Source organism: Aspergillus neoniger, assembly GCF_003184625.1.
Source record: "Aspergillus neoniger CBS 115656 unplaced genomic scaffold BO87scaffold_37, whole genome shotgun sequence".
Classification (NCBI taxonomy): domain Eukaryota; kingdom Fungi; phylum Ascomycota; class Eurotiomycetes; order Eurotiales; family Aspergillaceae; genus Aspergillus; species Aspergillus neoniger.
The window spans coordinates 281,341-301,124 of record NW_020291165.1 but is presented as its reverse complement, the minus strand read 5'-3'; the positions used below and the strand labels follow the sequence as shown (position 1 = coordinate 301,124).

Sequence of the window (19,784 nt, the reverse complement as noted above, 5' to 3'; positions counted from 1 at the left end):
TGATTGAAAGATCAGTGTGTTTTACCCCTCGCTAAAATAAAAAACACAGAGGGCGGAAAGAAATTTCTCCATTCACTTTCTTACTTACTGTGTCGGATATTTTTGCCGAGTGCATAGGAGACATCGGGTAGCCGGTATCCGGCCGGCGTTGTCATTCTCTTTTCATGTTCTTCTCATTGCATCTTCCTGGAGTGAAGCCATAGGCGTTCATCTGGTATGGTATTCAGTGCTGGTAGTCCCAGATCCCAACCACAGGCGTTGGTTTTGATGTCTTGCAATTTGCGATGCTGGTATACCTAGATTCCAGCTACGGGCGCGGCGCTTATGTTGGTTTCTTGCGATTTTCGATGCTGGTATTCCCCTGGATCATAGGCACAGGCGTTTTATCTCGATGTCTTGCAAGCGCTTCATGCTGGATTTCTCATTGCTGAACAGGTTGTTGTATAGCTTAGATGATTCCCTGAAATGAAAGCAATAATAACTCTACAAAATACTCACGTCATTTAAACAAGAAACTTATAGCCAAAAAGGAGAATATTGACAGCACCAGACTACTAAAACTCATCTCATTTCCTCACTAAGCATAATACTTCACCCAGTCAAGATCCTCGAGAGAATGACATGAAAACCCAACTTTCCGATTGGCACAAACGATAGTCCCCATCTTCAAATGTAGTCATTATCGTATCGTTTATCCATCATTCCCATCCCCCCTTACTTTCATACTAATCCACACAATGTTGAACTAACTGAAAGGAAATATTTCCTTACATTGTCAAAGACACGCACAGCCCCAGACTCAATTACCAGTTATTGAGCATAGCCACAGAAGCTAAGTAATTAACTAATAAACTATATCCTAGTACGTAGTGTTGTTATCCATCAATACCCACAATCACATAGTTAAATAAGCCTCGAAGTTACGCGAGCGGGCAAATGCAAGCGGCCATCTGTCGCTATGGGCTCCACTTCCTGTGCGGGTACGATGCTGCAATTAGTGGGGAGGATTATCGGTGAAGGTGGATTTGGAATTATCAGCAGGTGCCCGCTATATCCCGCTACTAAGGTCGGTTTGATGGGGATGTAGTATTAGAAAATTGTTACATTGATATCTATGATATTTTTTTTCTTTTCTTGGGGCTTTAATTGGGCCTATTTGGAGAAGAAAGAGGAAAGTAGAAAGTGGAGGGGAAAACCAGGGGGAAAAAAAAAAGAAAAGAAAAAGAAGAAGAAAGAAAAATAAATACATACGAAGAAGAGTGAGATGGAGAGATTGATTCCCTGCTAACAATCAATATAATTAATAGATGGTAGACGCAGTATGCTCGAAAAGATCAGCCAAATTGATCTCCAGTAATGACAGAGTTATATTTGCGTAAGTAGACTAGAACCTGCTTATCTCTATATCCATTCTATGCAGAATTCTGTTTCTCACATCACTCATCAATACTATTTATTATACAATCGACATGAGGAGATAACGGAGAGGCTATACTTAATAAGCGCTTATTTTAATTTGCATCTTTCTCCCACCAAAGCTAACGAAAGTTCGGCTACTCTTGGGAAATAAGTCTAGAAATATTGCATGAAGCACATGCAGAACCCACACTGGGTCTAGCGCATTCTAGCGCATGAGGCTTTGTTTCGAACGAAGCATGGGAAGGAAGCACAAGTGCCTATTACCCATGTTTGACAGGATGCAGGCCCCATTGTATGACAAGGCTGCATCATGCCAAACTGGCTGAGCTCCACATGGAGATCAAGTGTGAACAGTTCCATACTTCCCCGATGAGGTGTGGCAGACTAATTAAGACACCACCCACGCAACCACTAATAATGGGACGGAAGCTACTGCACTCAGATATAGAGATTGGATGTAGTGATTACTTCATTCTCTATGGGTCTCAAATGGGACTCGGTTGACTGCTGCCATTATATCATGGCAAATGTCATGTTGGTGATAGCCAATTACGAAGGTAAAGACATTTTGAGTTGTACAAGGCCAGAGACGTACCCGACAATATCCCTACTGCCCCATTTTCCGAACGCAAAACATAGTGGGATTTCCATTTATGAAGGATTGATCGAGAGAAGGCTACTATTCTCTCCAAGAGCATGGCTCAATTTTAATCTGTGGCTGAGCAAGCTAAGCAATTAAACAACACCGGTTCGTCACCTTGGATGTCTTGTGCATCGGACAAAAGGGCCTTGGTATCGATATCCCCTAATCTGCAATATATGCGATATCCGAAAATGGGGACCTAAAGGCTCGAACTGAATGGGTTGAATCTCCTTCATGAGTAGTCACACAAAATTCTTCCATTGGAGTCTACCTGTTTTTTCGACAATTCCCACTCAATCCGCTCAACCCCAAAACCAATTTCAAATTGCTAATTTAAAGGGGAGAAGGAGTAAACAGGTAATTCTGACGAGACTGGAAAACACGTGTATAGGTCCCATCTGAATTGCCATATTCAGTAGGCTGTGTTCTTCGAGTCTTCGCGATAGACTAAACCCGAACAGGCAATTGAGATGTTCGGGAACAGAAAATGCGGGGAGGCTATCCCTGTTGCAGGGATGATCATCTCAGCACTAAGCCGGTAGAGGCTTAGTCGCCTAAGGTGGATGCCTCAGCCCCAGTCTCTGTGGAACGCGTCGAGATTCATGACAACACCTCAAGCCTAAAGAGGAAATAAATTTGCGACTGCGGGAACTTCAACAAGGCTGACTATTTGGGGGCCGAACTCAGCCTCAACTTGAAAATTAATTCCGCTTGTTTTGATTTGACATAGGGAGATTGCGGTCTGCGTGAGATGAACTTATAAAGAACTTTGGGGTACCTGCTCTCAACATGTCTTGGACCTGCAAGCTTCTTTCAATCACCTTCTATATTCCTTGAAAACCTCTCATCAGACATCATGACGAGGCAGTCTTCTCTCGTTCCCACGCTACTTTCGCTCGCCTCGCTAGCAGCTCTCTCACAAGCAGAGTTGGGCAAAATCCAATGGAGAGGATCTTGCAACTTAACCAGTTATCCGACATTGGTCTGCGGAACACTAGACGTCCCATTGGACTACACCGAGTCGAATTCCAGCAAGACCCTGACTCTCGACATTGCCAAATGGCCAGCAACCAAGAAACCCGTTTCGGAGCCTATCATTTTTAACTTTGGCGGACCTGGTGTGAATTCGTTTGAGGGCCTCGGACTTTATGGAGAGGAATTTCAGGCGTAAGTTGCTGTCTAGCTTTATAGCATCTTATGCTGACTGACATTTGTTTTCTAGTATCCTCGGTGGTCACAATGATTTGATCGCCTTTAACAATCGGTTGGTGACAATCATGCTTTAAGTCGCGAACAAACAATAACTTATGACCTTATCTAGCGGCGTTGGAGACACCATCCCATTTTCGTGCTATAGCGATGACGCCACCCGTGAACTCATCGCCCTCCAAGCCCCTAACGACGGCAGAGCGTCCAGCACAGCTTTGGGAGAAATCTGGGCGCAGAACGCAAACATCGCACAGGCATGCTATGCTACAAATAATCAGACCGGTAGCCTTATCGGAACTAGCTTTGCTGCGAGGGACATCGTGCAGGTCGCTGATGCGCTCAGTGGAAAGGATAGTTTGGTGAACTTCTGGGGTATGTATCACGGCTGCACCGAGACTATGCTTTTACTGATACTATAGTTAGGATTCTCGTACGGCACTACAATCGGTTCTGTTCTGGCAGCTATGTTCCCGGAACGAATGGGATATGTCGCACTTGATGGAGTGGATAACCCCAGAGAGGCTCTCTTTGGATAGTGGGTGGCCCTTTCAACGTTCCTAATCTGGTATATTCCAGATTGCTAATTCCTTCCGAATAGCAACGCACAAGCTGTTGTGGACGTCGACAAAGTTTTCGAAGGCTTCTGTGCGGGCTGCATGGCCGCACCGGACCTGTGCCCGATCGCCAAGGAGTACACCAGCGCCGCGAACTTGGAAGCTGCCATCTACCTGATGCTCGAAAACCTCAAGTACAACCCGATTGCCATTCCCGAAATTGGTGGCATTGTGACTTGGAGCGACGTCAAATCTACCATCTTTGAAGCCATGTACCTCCCCAGCTCCTGGCCCTTGACCTCTGAGCTTCTTTACTACGTGCAAACCCGGAACACAACAATCCTTGGAAATTCTGAGGTATACGAGACCATCAAATCTTACGGCCAATCGGCTTCCTTGACATCGGCTTCCGATGAGGTCGGCACAGCCATTACATGCTCCGACAAGCATCGTTCAGCCACCATAAAAGAGGTCCTCCCTTACATTAAGGCCAGACAGGCCCTGAGCAAGATCTCAAGTGACGGCTCGGACGGAGATATGAGATGCGCGCAGTGGAACCCGAAGATGTTCGCCAAGGAACGCTACTCGGGTGACTTTGAAGTCAAGACAGCTAACCCGGTGTTGATTCTGAGCAACACCTATGATCCCGCAACTCCTCTTCCCGCAGCGAAGAACTTGACAGAAACTTTCGAGGGAAGTGTTCTGCTCGAGCAGAATGGATACGGTGTATGTTTCACTTTCCCATTCCATATTGTCCAGAGTGAGCAAGCAGCTAATTCACTGGTGACAGCATACTACCCTGTCCATGCCCTCTCTTTGCACTGCCAAGGCCGTCCGGGCTTACTTCACCAATGGCACGTTGCCCGCTGATGGAACCATCTGCCAGGTGGACGTGCCTCTCTTCACGAACTTGACCTACAAAGACGTGTGGCCGAAGAGCTTCCAGCGGAGTGTTGAGTCGAGGGATGATGCGAGTGTCCTCAAGGCTCTGATGTCGATTCGTGATAAGATGTCTCGCCGCAGGATCTGGTAAGGGCATGCTATAGATGGGAAGCCCAAAGCGATGACTATGGATAATGTCGAGGCATCTGCTGGAGTAGGCGAAGTCACGTGCCAGGCGCTCAGGCCGCCCACAAACGACCTCTCGCTTTGTTTACTAGATCACCTAGATAGCTACTAATTCAACTCACACTTTTGCTGCATTTTTGCGCGTTCGTTTGCTTGCTTTCGCTGTTTCGTTGCTTTGCTAGTAATCACGCGCCTCAACAGATAATGTTCTTCATATATTTTATTTTCCGGCATACGCACGTCATGTAATAGAGTCTACTTAATTTTGCAAGGAATTGTATAGTAAATGAACTTGTACCAAAACAGCGCTTCATAAAGACCGGAGCGTTCCAAAACAGGTTTCTAGCTAATTTTGACAATTACTCAGTAGCCTGATGTTAACAATAGTATAGAGGCAAGTACCGTTTGTTGTTTTGGTAGTGGAGTAAATCAGCGATGCCCCACAATTAACCGCCGTAGCTGGTTTGATTGGATTATTGTTCACGGTTGTCATGATCTGAGCAGCGGGCCTCAAAACATCGCCAGTTCCTCGCTTCCTGTCCCGAGGCACTAGCCTAGGAGGCATGGTATTTAGCTGCAGGGCGGTCAGACCAATTGATCTTTTGAAGTCATCCTAAGGCTTCTAGAAATTCAAGCGAATACATGAAATGGGAAGTCCCTGATTTAAAAATGCCTGCTTGAGTCTCGGCCAACAGAGTTTTCAATCAACGACTACTGCCGTGCTGCATGTTACTAAACGCCCTCATTTAATCAATACACACTACTCTGGACTACCTACCTTGAGATTGCTTTTAAGCTTATATCTTACCCTCCCTAACTTTCTTTTGTTCTATTGCCTTTGCCTTACCGAGTGATACCTGATCCCTTCAGCACCCGGCACACACCATGGATCAACCAACTCATACTATCGACCCCGAAGGAGATGTCATCATAGTCCTAAGCAATGCCAACTCTCCCTTCGCACCAGATGATCATGAAGACACAACTGCGAAAAAGAACTCTGACAGCGACTCAAAAACCTCTGATGAGGAGGAGGACCAACACCGCGAAAAGCGACCCCGACTTGTCGAAGAACAGCCTTCCGAGACGCCAACCGAAGATGGACACCTCAGCGAGACACCAGATGAGAAATGTTTCCGCATTCAAGTTTCCGCGAAGCACTTGATACTTGCGTCCCCAGTTTTCAGAAACATGCTCACTGGTAATTGGAAGGAAAGTGTCAGTTATCTTCAAAAAGGCTCCGTTGAGATTACTGCCGAGAGCTGGGATATTGAAGCCTTCTTAATATTCCTTCGCGCGATTCACGGCCAACAGAGCCAAATACCTCGAAAACTCTCTCTTGAGATGCTCGCCAAAATTGCTGTTCTGATCAACTACTATGACTGCAAGGATGCCGTGTCTATTTTGACGGAACTGTGGATCGATGGTCTGGAAGACAAGATTCCCGCAACATATACCCGGGATCTAATGCTGTGGCTGTGGGTCTCTGCATTCTTCAAGCTTTCTTCACAATTTCAAACATCGACATCGAACGTTATGACACACTGTGATCATTTGATTACTAACCGTGGGCTTCCAATCCCTGAGAACATCATCAGTAAGGAGACACAAACGCTAAATGCCCTTTATCTCTAATATTATTACAGACGTAATGAATGAACGTAGGAGTGGGGTTATTAATGGGATATTACTCCGTCTGAATAAGATGCGTGAAGATCTTCTCAGCGGCAGTCGGGGTTGCGACTTTGAGTGCAGATCGATGACGTTGGGAGCTCTAACGATGCATATGAATTCTAATGATCTACTTCCACTAGAACGCGAAGCTCCTTTCTCAGGACTAAGTTACGCTATGATTTTTAGGAAGATACAGTCTTTCAGGTCACCAGAATGGTACTCTGCCCCCCGTTCCGTTTATTATGACAGACTCAACGCCGACTCCTCCCCTCATAGATGTCAGTCTTCTTCCTTCAATACTGTTATCCAAGGAATGACAAATGCTATCAATGGCCTTGGTTCATCGATTATGGGCCTATGAATGATCCAGAATATGTGAAATTTTTGTATCCTCTTAGCATTTCAGTATCACATTCTTTTTTCTGTGGATGAATGATATCGCTATTGAATGTCACAGGCTGGAATTCCAGCATCTTCTTGGGGTAGAGAAAACAGAGTCAAGATAAAATTACTGTGTTTGGTCATTGAGCTGCCCGAATTGATGTAAAATTTGCCTTTCTGGGAAGCAATGTTCAGCTTTTGTCGACCTTCGACAAAAGCGGCAGGAAGTTTCTATATCTGAGAAATCTGCCTCGAATATACAGCTATCTCACTATTCATTGTGCCACCCAGCAGCCCCTGGATTGATCTGCATATTTAGATATTTTTACTGTGTATGATATACTGATACCAAGAGCGGGAATGAAAAGAAAAACAATGATAATAAAGAAACAAAACAAAACAACAACAAGGTGCCAGGTTCTGCTAGGCACAATGAAGAGCAGAGCAACAGTATGTTCTAGGCTTTCATCTATCTAGGATTTTTGGGGAGGGGGATAAGATTGGCTTAGGTTAGATTCTCCGCGAACATAAAATAAAAGAGTTGGCTGGGAAGAGTAACTGATTTGATCAATATTAACTGCTCTGTATAGCAAACGTCAGAGCTCAGGCATCATATCCCAAGGTTCTTGCGCTCTTTTAGTCCAGGAAGTACGGGTGGTTTGCATTAAGACAAGCCAACCTGCTCAGATGCATTGGCTCATGGATCGAACAGCTTTCCTATGAGCAGAGTCACGATGCCAGGCGCAGATCTGGGATATCCGATAAAGCCGAATATGCGAGACCCCCGGACGGCACAAGAGCCACCCGATCTTCTCCGCACGGACATGGCTACGCGTGTCTCTAGCCACTAACACCATAGTCGAGACGATTACGAAACCGTCATCCATGGCCAGGGTTGCGCAAGACATTTGACAGATGCGGGGTTCTCATCTCGCCATCGATGCTGATACGAGAATGGTTGTTGTTGGTGAATTGTTGCATAAGTCGGGACGGCAATTGCGTGATGGCCGGGAGTTATGCTTATCAACCCCATCCCGGTTGCCATATATCTCAGCCAATGATCCAGCCAAAGTAAACCCCCAAAGCATTCTTTTTATTCAATTCCTACCAGTTCTATTACACTGTACATATCATGGCTCCTGGACTATCTGCAGATCTTCCCATCCACTCGCACCCCGCAACCAGTGGGGATGGCCCGACTGACCAACCACGGTATCCCGCTCCACTGAAGCCCAGTGGTGCTTTGGATGAGTTCGCATTCGAAGAAACAACCCCAGTCATTGGCCGTGAATACCCCACCGTCAACATCGTCGATGATCTCCTGAACGCTCCCAACTCCGATGAGCTGGTGCGCGACCTTGCCATCACGAGTGCCTCTCCCAATCTACCTCAACTGTATCTCCCCCATCACTAACCATGACCGACAGTCTCCCAGCGCGGCGTCGTCTTCTTCCGCGCCCAAACCAACCTCACCGACGACCTCCAGAAAGTCCTCATCCATCGACTAGGCCAACTAACCGGCAAACCCTCCACCTCCACCCTGCACATCCATCCCCTGCTGAACAACACCAACGAGTTCGGCACCGCAGACGCCGAAATCAGCACAATCAGCTCTCTCGCCCGCAAGAAGATGTTCGCCCACGATCGCCAACCCGACCGTCGTCGCTACGACTCGGCCCAATGGCACTCCGATATCCAGTTCGAGCCCGCACCAGCTGACTACACCTCTCTCCGACTAACCCAGCTCCCCAGAACCGGTGGAGACACCCTCTGGGCATCTGGGTACGAGCTCTACGACCGGTTTTCGAAAACATACCAGAAATTCTTCGAAGGCTTGACAGCGACGTTCGTGGGCGACGGCTTCATCAAGGCGGCGGAGAGAAACCCCAAGGAGTACAAGATATACACTCAGCCTCGTGGAAGTCCACTTAATGTTGGGGAGGAGCTGGTGGCTGTTCATCCGATCGTACGGACAAATCCGGTGACCGGGTGGAAGAGTATCTTTGCTTTGGGACCGTTCCCGAAGTATATCAATGAGCTGAACCAGAATGAGTCGGAGGAGTTGCTGAAGAAGTTCAAGTCGATTATTATCGAGAGTCACGATCTGCAGGTCAGGTTCAAGTGGAAGAATGAACATGATATTGGTATGTTCTATGCACTTGCTGTGTTGTTCATTTTGGGACTAACACTCGATAGCTATCTGGGATAACCGGAGTGCTTTCCACACGGCTACTTTTGATTATGAAGGCCTTGGTGAGAGATTCGGGCACCGGGCGGTCGGTATTGGCGAGAGGCCTTACCTTGACCCGAACAGCAAGTCCAGGTCCGAAGCGCTGGCAGCTGAGGGTCTTCTTTGAGTAATAATTCCATGATGTTTGAATGCGTTTGGATTTGGAGACAGCTTGATGTCGGCGGAGGCAGTGCCTCATTTTGATGGTCGGGAGGATATGCTGGTACCTGTTATTTCGTATATGATGAATACAGATGACACTGCCATGTATTTTGCTTCTGAGATGATCAAGGCACCTGAGATCGATAATTTTGTCAGCGGGTCTCCTTCTTAGAATTCATATTTTTCGTGGTCACATTGATCTAAGCAAAATAGATAGTATTAAGTTTCGCGTTCTTAGGGATAGTACCCGTGAGAACACCCCTTAGAATATATATTTGGAGGATTCATTCACAAAGTTCAGCATTTTCGAACTTGATTTTCTCTTTTCTCGTTCTTTTCTCGTTCCTTTAATTTTATTATATCTATTTTAGCTTTTACGTATACTATTTTTCTATTCCTATATTGCATTGTGTGCTTGATAAAAGATGGGTTTCTTGGGGCCCAGACGGCAGACCAAAAAAAAAGAAACAAAAAAACGAGAAAAAATATAATGAGCCCAGCCCGGCTGGATCGGACAACCTTACGATCTGGAGTCGTACGCGCTACATAGGCCCATTTGCTGATGATGATTGATATCTAAGGTGCTATATTTAAAGCAAAAGGGCATGACAAATGGACCGATGCGAACGCGTGGGCGTTTCTCAATTATCAACGAGGAAAGGAATGGGCCACATGGACATTCGAAAATCCGATTCTGGGCTAGAACTCAGATATTTATGATTCAATGAATTTTGTACCACGGAATAGTCTTCTCCGTAGATGTTTTCATCAATTCTGCCCACCACTGTGCCCAACCTCCTTCAACCCAACCTGATACTCAACCTTCTGCTCCATTTCACTCTCCGTGGACGACTCATACTTTTCATTGATATCCTCCAACTCTAACTTTCTCGTTTCCGGGATGAAGAAATACCCAAAGATGACCGAAACAGTAGACAGCGATCCGTAAATGAATCCCAGCTTACCACCAATATCCACATGGCCGGGATCGTCTGCGGTTTCGAGATAGGGGTAGGAGAACGTCACGGCGAACCTGACAATCATAGTCTGTCAGTTTCCATGATCTGGAATAAATGTGTGCAATGGTATGTGTGGAGGGGAACGTACTCAGTAATCAGCTTCACAGTATACGCGATCCGCAGAGTCATTTCTCTCAACCCGGCGGAAGGCAACTCCGCACCGAGCACATACACCAATGGCGCCCAGGCAAGAGACCAACCAAAGCTGTAGAGAAGCAGCATGGCCACGATGCCTTCTTTGGCAGCAGTGTTACTGGGGTCTGCGGTGCCGAGACCGCCCATTGTCATTAAGGACGCCGTTTCAAGGAAGCCGCTTACGTGGAAGAGCATTCTGCAGTTGGAGTTTGGTGTTAGTGAATGCTATACCAAGGGAATGAAATATGCTCTCACCTTCGTCCAACCAGATCACTCAACGCCGTCGAGATGATCAACGCTCCAATATCAGTCGCGTTAGTACCAAGCGTGACACTAAACGCATTGACCGATTTCAACTGCTTCACGAAAAGTGTTCCATACTGACTCGCAAACGCCTGCCCCGAAGCCTGCTGAAAGAAGTTCGCAGCGGCAACAACGAACGTACGTTCACGATTTCCCTTAATGAAGAGATCCTTGAAGCTTTTCTTCTGTAGCTGGGCCGTGACTTTCTGCGCCATTTCGTCAAAGTCCTTTTGTATCTCATGTTCGGGTGTGTTTTTCGATCGGTATCGTTTTAACGCTTGCAGTGCTTCTTCCTGTCGGTCGCGGAGGAGCAGCCATCGTGGGGATTCAGGTATTATCCAGACGAGCCATATGCAAATGAATGGGATGACCAGAATCAAGCCGAAGGGGATTTGCCATGCGGCGTTTGTTGAAATGCCTGATGTGCCTCGTGCGATGCCAGTTACTACTAGGCCTCCGATTTTAATGCTGAGCCAGTATAGGACGCCCATGGCGCCGCGGACGTTTCGGGGAGCGAGTTCGGCGAGGGTGGTTGGGATTACGGCTAGTTGCATTCCTAGGTAGATGTCTATAGAGGTTAGATGTTGGTTTGATTTTTGTTTTGGGAGATGTGAGGAAATACTGACAGTGTAATGCGCGACCGGTTAATAATTGTGCGTCTGTTTTGGAGCTCACCACCACTGCTGCACTGCCTAGTGCGTAGAGGTTCATGCTGAAGATGCACCATTTCCGACCATAGGTATTGCTAATATAGCCTCCTAGGAACACACCTGTCGCAAACAAATTAGCAAATACTCCATAGCCCTGGAAAGTACGGCTCTCACCGACAATCTGCGTCCCCGCCTTTAAACTATTATAAAGCGAAGTAAACAACGGCTTCACCTTGTATTTCCCGGTACTGGGATGATAAACACCAAACTGACGAGCAAACGAATCCATAGCCTGACACGAAGAGAACGCCTGATCGCTGAACCCATAATTAAACGCCGAAACTGCCAGCAGCACGGTCGTGAAAATGAGCATCCGGCTCCATTGTTTCTGAGATGCCATTTGGAGGCAATCTATCGTTGAGATGATATCCCGACCAGAAACATCTATCAATCAATTAATCAATCAGATAATCAAAGGCCGAGATAATCAGATATGGTGTAATCAGATCATCAGATAATGGTGACGAACGGATGGCTTGGCTTTATACGTCGCAAGGTTTGCCAACGTGGGCGGGATGGCGGAGGGTTTTTCTCCCCCGACCCTCCCCGACCGGTGAGATAATGAACGGACTAGTCCAGTAATTCTTGCAGCCTGCATCGGCTAACATCGCTCGATTCAGTATCGGTGGCATGGTTTCGTGTTTGGGGGTTTATCCATCATCTCGGGCTTACGAGGCTGTGTGGGATCGGCCTTTTACAGATCCCACGCTGATCATGATGGTGAGTGTCCAATCATCATGACCATTTTGTCTAATTGCTTCCAGGTGACACAAGAGCATGGCGACCGCTATGCATAGTACGCTGTGATCTTCTTAATGCCTTCCTCATGCTGCTTTCCCCTTTAACCGCGCTTTCCTACGGCGTACCCCGATCAATCTCTTATCTTTCTCCGAGTCTTCCGGTACTGGTACCGTACTGCGTCCTGCAGGCTTGCCTGCTCAGGCAACATTGTCTCATCCTCCCACTGCACATATAATATCTATGCTTCGCCTGTATCAATTGAACGAGAGTTCTATTCCATGAATAACCTATATATTCAAAATAAAGACATCGAACCACTTTCTCCATACTGCCAAGCTTGCCAAGCTCTTGTATAGGGCTGTAGGGCTGTAGGGCTGGAGCCAAGTTTCAAGACCCTTTGTTCCCATCAGCGACGGGTGGTTATTAATACGGTTTCCCGAATTCAATCTCCCATCTGATTACCGGATGTTGGTTCCATTCCTGCCCGGAGAGGGAATTTCCGGAGTCAGCGCACTTTAATCAGAATTCAAAAATGAGGGGTAATGCATAATGTCGGATTTACATGGTTCTTTTCTTAGCTGCGTCTTTTGTTGGTGGACAACACCACACGTATTGGCTTCCATTTGATCTCGTGTGCTGGTAAACCATGTTTCACAAGTTTTACAACTTGCTAGTTGGAGTGATTTGGAGAGCAAGTCGGAGATTTACGAGCAAATAATTTCATTGTATAATCGAGGATGTTCACACCCGGGTCCACTGCGGTGGTAAGGTATTCGCTCTCCCGGGCTGGTCACGTTGGGGGCTTCGCTTATACCTGCCACCATACGATATGCTCAAGCTTTCAAGTAACACATGGCAGACGGCCCCCATTATGCGTGGGGTTTCTCCCCTGCACTTGCGAAGAAGGATCTGACTGACTCCACAACGCCGACCATCCCCCAGGTCAGCTTGGCACTGCTTATATGCAGTAGCCTGAGGCATCTTTAGGCAGCAGTCATGATTATTGATTGTGAGGGAGCTCTCATGAACCTATGCATTGCAAGTATATAGTACCAATTTCCACACCAGACCAGGAAGCGAGGGCCATGCTTTTGATTGACACGTCTTAGTGTTACCCATTGTCCTGCACAAAAAGTCCGAACGGACCGTTGCGATAGCCCGGGCGGTGGTGTGTTACTCGAAAATGGGGATTCTTGTCTATGTACAGACTAGTTAGGGTAAACGTGAGCCTAATCCCAGTAAATCTGGGGTAAATACTACAGAGATTTCTGGACGGATCCTGTACTTGGTTTTCAGGATCTGAATTTGAATAGCAACATAGTAGTAGCACGTATCCCAATGTGTGCGGCATGGGGTATGTTGGTTTGTGGTTACTTGTGTCGCACCAATATGCTCAGTGTTCCATTTCACAAACTATCATGAACCACATCTCCGGGGAGCCCGACACAGACATGACAGGTTATATAGACCCCATGAGAGCCGTACCATCATAGCAGCTACTATATTGTACCCTCTCATTCAGCTAAGAAATATCAAAAAATGCGGTTTCCAATTCTCACCCTCGCTCTACTCTCTACTCTCCTAACCCTCCCCTCCACCACCCTCTCCCACCCATCTCCAAGCACAGAACACCTCCACCTCCACCCCCGCGGCCAAGGCACCATTACCTTTATCGGCTCCCTCCTCAACAACGGGTTAAAGGTCCTCCAGCTAGACAAATCCGTCCGCTACTTCACCCCCGAGCGTCTAGACGACGTCAAAACTCGTTCATCGGAAGCACTGCAAAGCCTCGATGAAGCAATAGCGACTGGGAAATCTATCGGCCATTTTGACCCTACAAGTAGTCATGTTATTGCTGCGCTGTGTATACCGTTGAAGCCGTTCTACGGGAGTATGATTAATGCGATTCGTGATAAGGTATCATTACCATTCCTTCTTTATATTATATCTTTTGGCTGGAATAGTAAAAATTCCAGCTAACAATGACCATCAACAGCGCGAGGAATTGACCGCGGCGAAATACAAAGACGAGATGATAAAGACGCTGGTTGCTCTTCGGGTGAAGAGTCGGGAGTTGGCGGAGCTGGTGAAGAAGATACTCACGGAGCCTGATGGGTCGTTTTGTTTGTTTCTCGAGGATTTTATTGATAAGCGGTTTTCGAAAACGATTGATGAATATAAGGGTATCAATAGCGGTGATTCGGATGATGTGGAGGGAGATATCTGGAATGTGGAAGAGTAGAGACTGGAATTGGTATGTGGGAATTGCCCGTGGAGAGGTAGGTCGTCTGGAGGGCTTATTCGCATCTGAATTATGGCATTGGATCCCACCAGCTTAATACATAAAAAGGTGTTAGCTAGAAGCAGGTACTTTGGACTACATGGGAAAAATATGTCACAGTTTTTAGCTAACTGACTCATGTATGCGTGCATAATTGGTATAGCTTGGACTGTGCAGCCGATTTCGGTCCTGGTCATCGGTCAACTGAACTTGGCCCGAAAATCCTAACCTACTGTGTAGTTCATGATGCTTTTCACATGATCCCCAAGAACTCACTTCAAACTTTATCGATCCCAAAAATAGTCCTATACTATGAACCATCTCGTTCTCGCCCAAACTATGATGCGCAGATCCCAGCCACAAAGTATGACGTAGCCACAGCAACACACACCAAACTCCGCTCACCGCCCAGTCACCGCCTTTTAATATACGGGAAAATTGCTGCCTACGTAGCGAAAAGTCTCGGCCGACGCATAGACCAACCACAACCACCACTGGCAGATAAAAATTTCACACAAAAAGTCAAACAGTCATGATAATTGTTGCCGTGGGATATCTACATATACACAAACAAAAAAAAGTAAATATTAATCAATAGTCGCGAATCATGAATGGCCCCGTCGATACGCCGAGAGCGCCCGTAATGGAGATAGCCCGGGTTGCGAATTTCACCGAGCCGACCAACAACACATCAGGAGACAGATGTCGGCGTCAATTGAGGTGTTTATTTGTTGGCCAGGATGTAGCTATGACACGCGTCAGCTTTTGTTGTTTCGGGTTGGATGTAAGGCGGAAAGGAAAGGGCAGCAACACATACTAGGCGTGGATGACACCTGGTACCCAACCCAGGATACACAGACAGATGTTGATGAGGAGATCACAGCTGCATCCGGTGCGCATGAAGACACCCACGAAGGGGAGGAAGAAGGCGATTATGATTTCGCAGCAGCCGCTGTTGTGAGGTATTGATTAGTATCATTCTCATAGAGAGTGTGTGTGACAAGGGAGTGCATACACTTTTCCGGGCATGATGGCGGTTAGTGAAGTGTGTTGATAGAGGTTTCTTGGGGAGATGGAAATTGAGCTTGTCTCGAGGATAGGAGAGTGACCAAAATTTCAGAGTCTGGACGATGAAGAACAAACAAATGGTGGACGATCAGGGGATTTAAAAAGATCATGAGGAACGAGGAGTTGTGACGTCACGCTTGATGCTGCGTAGGGCTGAAAGTGGAGCTGACTCGCACGCCGTAAGAATGAATGCCCATCAGGATATGCCGATGACCATGTTTTGATGTAGCCTGATATTCTTGCGCAACCCTTGTCGATCCTGCGTCATGGTATCTTTATCTATTCGCTGTCAGTCTGTGTGGTTGTTTCATGGTATGTTGTGGCCTGACTCAAAACAACTGGGTAGCTGCGAACATCGGATTCCGCGGGTGCGTACTCTTTGTAGCTTTGCTCGGCCAATATAGACATTCAAATACGAGTACGAGGCATAATAGGGTTTTCTGGCATGATCTCTTATTGGTTCGCTTGATTGACCCGCTATCGCTTATGCTGGACATCGCTTACATAAGTATATACATGAGGTGCATAAAATAGTGGATAGTATGTACGCTGTATCTACAGGTCATACTACCTTCCTGGCTTCAAGAGATGATTTTAAGATATCTTTATAATACCAGCATATATCTCATTTGACTTGGCTGCAAGGCATCGTAAAGACAGGGTCACGACAATCGAGTGCAATCCAAAGGTGGGTCTTACTACTCCTCCCTACATCAAATATATATATTGTTGGGCTAGTGTGTTGTTCCAGTTCCTAACTCCAGCTAGGTGGATATTAGCAACTCCAATGGAGCATAACGTGCCAATGCTTTATGCGCGACTCTAGGACACTACAGATAAAGAAGCGACAAGGCCAGGGGTTCAGGTAGACCATCAAGATTAAGCTACTTTGTCGTTGCCAAGGCCAACCCACCCGGTCGGGTTCAACCTTTATCGCACGGGTTCAACTTTCTACGCATCGCCAAGGAGCTCTCCAGGTTTGCGCCCTGCTCTCAAAGAGTATTTAGCCGCATCAATTATAGCTTGACAACATTTCATTCAATCCAAGGGAGTCTACCGCTTTCTTCAGGAGCTGTAGCCCTGAAAACATTATTTGAGCTAGCTTCTAGTACTCTAGCTTTTCTAGTCAAAATTGAGACACAGGTTTAAAACATGTATAAATACAAGCACTTAATTCACACGACTTTCTTGGCCGCTTCTATATACCATAACAATAGTTAAACATGAACAGAGAATAGACAGCCAAAGGAAATGCTAATTAATCAGATAAAGAGGGGAAAAAGTCCAAGCGAACAGGGATGCCTCCCATGATCAACGGCCAACTCATCCCATAAATTTGCTGCAGCACATAGCCTCAAGATCATCGCTGATCAGCACCCAAAACGGCCCGCTTTTGGTCCAGGCCCTTGACAGAATAGCCTCGTAAAACAAATGAGGAATAAACAAAAGAAAAGAAAAGAGGAAAAAAAATTGAAAATTGGAAATAAGGAAGAAAAGAAAAGCAAAGAAAAGAGAAAAAGAAGGATGAGCAACGCCTTATACCCGGAAGTTCGACACTACTGCTCCACCTCGTAAACAAGCTTGAAACCGCTGACCTCCTTTCTGCGAATCATCTCCAATCCTTCTAAAATGCCAGGAAACCCGCCCGACATGACCTTAGCAGGGTGGTTCTTGAGATTGCCCTCGAGCAGGTGCTTCTGGGCGCCGGCATAGAGCTCGTCAGCAAAGACACGCGCATCGGGGTCAGCGTCCCGCCCGTAGGGGGCCATCCAGGTACTGCCGCGACCCTTGACAGTGGAACCCAGGATCCAGTCGGGCTTGACAACCCTGCGAGTGGCCTGCGCCTCGGGGTAGGGGTCCAGCGCCGTGTAGCGACCGCCCGCGCGGCCAATGGCCTCGTAGCACAGCTTCATGGACGAAGTGACGGTGATGCAGTCAATAGCGTAGGCCAGAGCGTTCTTGGTGTAAGACTTGATGTCCTTGGCGCAGTCGGCGGACCGGTAGTCAAAAGTCTTCTCGGCGCCGTAGGAGAGGACCAGCTCCTCGTGCGACGGCGAGCAGGTCGCGATGGGCCGGAAGCCCGCCAGCTTGAGTAGCTGCAGGGCCATGGTACCTGTCGAGGTGCTACCACCGTTGACGAGCACGTAGGGCGGATTGGCGGCCGTGTTGGGCGCGGTCAATGTCCCGGGCAGTTTCATGGAGCGAAACAGGGCAATGCCTGCGGACGACAGAGACGTGCCTATGCAAGCGGCATCGGTGAAGGACATGTCATCTGGAAGACGCAGAGCCTGGGTGGCCACGGTCGAGGCGTACTGGCAGAAGCCGCCACCGCTGGGCCTCTTACGGTCCATGCTGTCTGCTGTGCCCAGTACCCGGTCTCCCACCTTGAGATCTTTCCTGGTAACACCGGTGCCAATGGCCACGACGACACCGGCAAAATCGAAGCCGAGAATGGCGTCTGGCACAGCGAAGCCCTTGGCCATCTTGGAATCGACGGGGTTGAGGGCCAGCGCGGCCGTCTTGACAAGCACGGAATCCGGCTCCAGGTCGATCACGGGCACATCGTGCGAGATGCGAAGGGTGCCCTCCTCATCAGCAGCGATGATGGCGGTCTGCGTCTTGGGGATGGGGGCGTGCATTGTGAAGGATGGTGAGGCAGGTGGCTTTCTTGGTGATGGTGGTGGTGACGTTGCTGCTGTTCGCTTTTGTTGTTGTTGTTGATACACCCGGGAGAGAAATATAAGGATGATCGGAAATGACAAGAATATGGGAAGAAAGAGAGAAAAGAAGTATAGGAATGCTTTGTAGTCGTCGTAAACCCGCGACAGTATTAAATTCGTACCTAATGTCTTCATAACAACAATATCGACATTTTTTTTTTTTTTTTTCAGGCGGTGGTTGTCGACACCAAGATCTATATACACGGGCGCGATCTCGCACAAGTCTGCCTCGAGGGTGGCTCAGATGGGAATGAGAGAGCAACGTCTTCTCTCTTCTGGGGATTGGGTTGCGAGGTTACCATCACCGTCTCGTTCGACTGTCGCATTCGGGGCACTTTGCTCTGGGCAAACAAGTCCACATTCCCATTAAGGCATGGAAAGAGATGGCTGCTCGTATTGGCAAGGGAAAGGATGAAGCGGTTGTCTCAAAGAAGAAACCAGATGTTAGGGCGGGAAAATCACCCATATCGGGTATCCGGGGAGGCAAGCATTAAAGAGCGGCGAAGGGGTGTTGGGTGATGGATTGACCGCTAGCGTGAAGGCTTAATTTCCGCCGTCTACTTTTATAATCAGCGCTTGCGACCACCTCCATCCCGTAGGATTTGGCCCCAAAAAATCCCGTAGGATTTGGCCTCACCAATCCCGTAAATTCGTTACGTCCGTATGTATGTGTATCCTCACAATCTCCAAAATTGCTGGTGTTCTTGTGGCGTTTCTGTCGACACTTGGCGTGGTGTGCCGAGCATCTGCCAGCCAGTGAACGATTTCGCGGCGTGGCAGAGGCACGGTTCGGATCTACCCTTGATGCTTAATCGTACATACAGCCAGCCAGAATTGCTCGCCAAGACTACATTACATCTCATCCTCCAGGACTATGCTGCTACAGGACGATGCGACGGCATAAGGCTCCCCAACTTGAAACTTGAGAATACATGCAGTTGTATCTGAAACCCCAACCACAGCCGTCGCTCGCCCATCTGCCGCTGTAGTAGCGTCTTCGTAAGACTGGCGGGTGTATGATTGTGAGGGATCATAATTGGCCCCCAATTACACCTTATATCGTGCGACTAGAACTTCCGATATTAATTAATGTTCTATAGGGCCCTGTCCACCGCCGCCACCAAGCAAAACAAGCGAAAATCCTCCTGGTCGTTTATCTATGCAGGTCGTATTCTGCAGAAAACCCTATTCGCTGGCTCTTCCTCGTGTTCACTATCCGACCCCACTTTCGCCGGTCCCATGGGGCCAAAAAGTCAGGGCCAAGGCGAGATGTCTCAACTAAGGCGAGAGGGCTGAGTCAAGACGACAAATTCGCGTGGGCCCGGTGCCCTGCGTCCTGCTAGGTCAGGGTGTGACTGAAGAAGCTGACAAGCCTAACGCAGGATTGCCTCGTGGATTCCTCTGCCTCCATCGCCGAACCGCAGGGACTCCACAAGCCAATCCGAGACCATGTGTCAGCTGCACATG

At 47.7% G+C, this 19,784-nt stretch overlaps 7 protein-coding genes across 7 annotated transcripts; 5 read left to right on the top strand and 2 right to left on the bottom strand.

Annotated features, from left to right (window-relative positions):
* Positions 1-2,880: 2,880 nt before the first annotated feature.
* BO87DRAFT_379890 (alpha/beta hydrolase) lies at positions 2,881-5,101 on the top strand. The gene is made up of 6 exons (XM_025624178.1): positions 2,881-3,229; positions 3,285-3,326; positions 3,384-3,643; positions 3,695-3,806; positions 3,870-4,551; positions 4,616-5,101. The coding sequence occupies exons 1-6, from the start codon at positions 2,919-2,921 to the stop codon at positions 4,856-4,858; spliced, it is 1,650 nt and encodes a 549-aa protein (XP_025475933.1). The 5' UTR covers positions 2,881-2,918; the 3' UTR covers positions 4,859-5,101.
* A 344-nt stretch (positions 5,102-5,445) lies between these two features.
* BO87DRAFT_342894 (BTB/POZ domain-containing protein) lies at positions 5,446-6,934 on the top strand. Its single transcript, XM_025620755.1, has 2 exons — positions 5,446-6,490; positions 6,540-6,934. The coding sequence occupies exons 1-2, from the start codon at positions 5,779-5,781 to the stop codon at positions 6,926-6,928; spliced, it is 1,101 nt and encodes a 366-aa protein (XP_025475932.1). The 5' UTR covers positions 5,446-5,778; the 3' UTR covers positions 6,929-6,934.
* A 1,146-nt stretch (positions 6,935-8,080) lies between these two features.
* Positions 8,081-9,305, top strand: BO87DRAFT_409821 (TauD/TfdA dioxygenase family protein; the record flags this gene model as incomplete). Its single annotated transcript, XM_025626269.1, has 3 exons — positions 8,081-8,318; positions 8,376-9,092; positions 9,145-9,305. 3 exons carry the CDS (start codon positions 8,081-8,083, stop codon positions 9,303-9,305), a joined length of 1,116 nt encoding a protein of 371 aa, XP_025475931.1.
* Positions 9,306-9,954: 649 nt separating this feature from the next.
* BO87DRAFT_367182 (sugar transport protein) lies at positions 9,955-11,969 on the bottom strand. Its single transcript, XM_025621875.1, has 5 exons — positions 11,622-11,969; positions 11,424-11,567; positions 10,750-11,365; positions 10,448-10,690; positions 9,955-10,373 (listed from the first exon to the last, which is right to left on the bottom strand). Exons 1-5 carry the CDS (start codon positions 11,845-11,847, stop codon positions 10,109-10,111), a joined length of 1,494 nt encoding a protein of 497 aa, XP_025475930.1. The 5' UTR covers positions 11,848-11,969; the 3' UTR covers positions 9,955-10,108.
* Positions 11,970-13,787: 1,818 nt separating this feature from the next.
* BO87DRAFT_342885 (cell wall mannoprotein 1 family protein) lies at positions 13,788-14,538 on the top strand (the record flags this gene model as incomplete). Its single annotated transcript, XM_025620754.1, has 2 exons — positions 13,788-14,165; positions 14,245-14,538. 2 exons carry the CDS (start codon positions 13,788-13,790, stop codon positions 14,488-14,490), a joined length of 624 nt encoding a protein of 207 aa, XP_025475929.1. The 3' UTR covers positions 14,491-14,538.
* Positions 14,539-14,662: 124 nt separating this feature from the next.
* BO87DRAFT_379887 (uncharacterized protein) lies at positions 14,663-15,850 on the top strand. Its single transcript, XM_025624177.1, has 3 exons — positions 14,663-15,275; positions 15,347-15,481; positions 15,545-15,850. The coding sequence occupies exons 1-3, from the start codon at positions 15,137-15,139 to the stop codon at positions 15,568-15,570; spliced, it is 300 nt and encodes a 99-aa protein (XP_025475928.1). The 5' UTR covers positions 14,663-15,136; the 3' UTR covers positions 15,571-15,850.
* Positions 15,851-17,153: 1,303 nt separating this feature from the next.
* BO87DRAFT_367178 (zinc-binding alcohol dehydrogenase family protein) lies at positions 17,154-18,236 on the bottom strand (the record flags this gene model as incomplete). Its single annotated transcript, XM_025621874.1, has 1 exon — positions 17,154-18,236. The coding sequence occupies one exon, from the start codon at positions 18,234-18,236 to the stop codon at positions 17,154-17,156; it is 1,083 nt and encodes a 360-aa protein (XP_025475927.1).
* Positions 18,237-19,784: the final 1,548 nt, after the last annotated feature.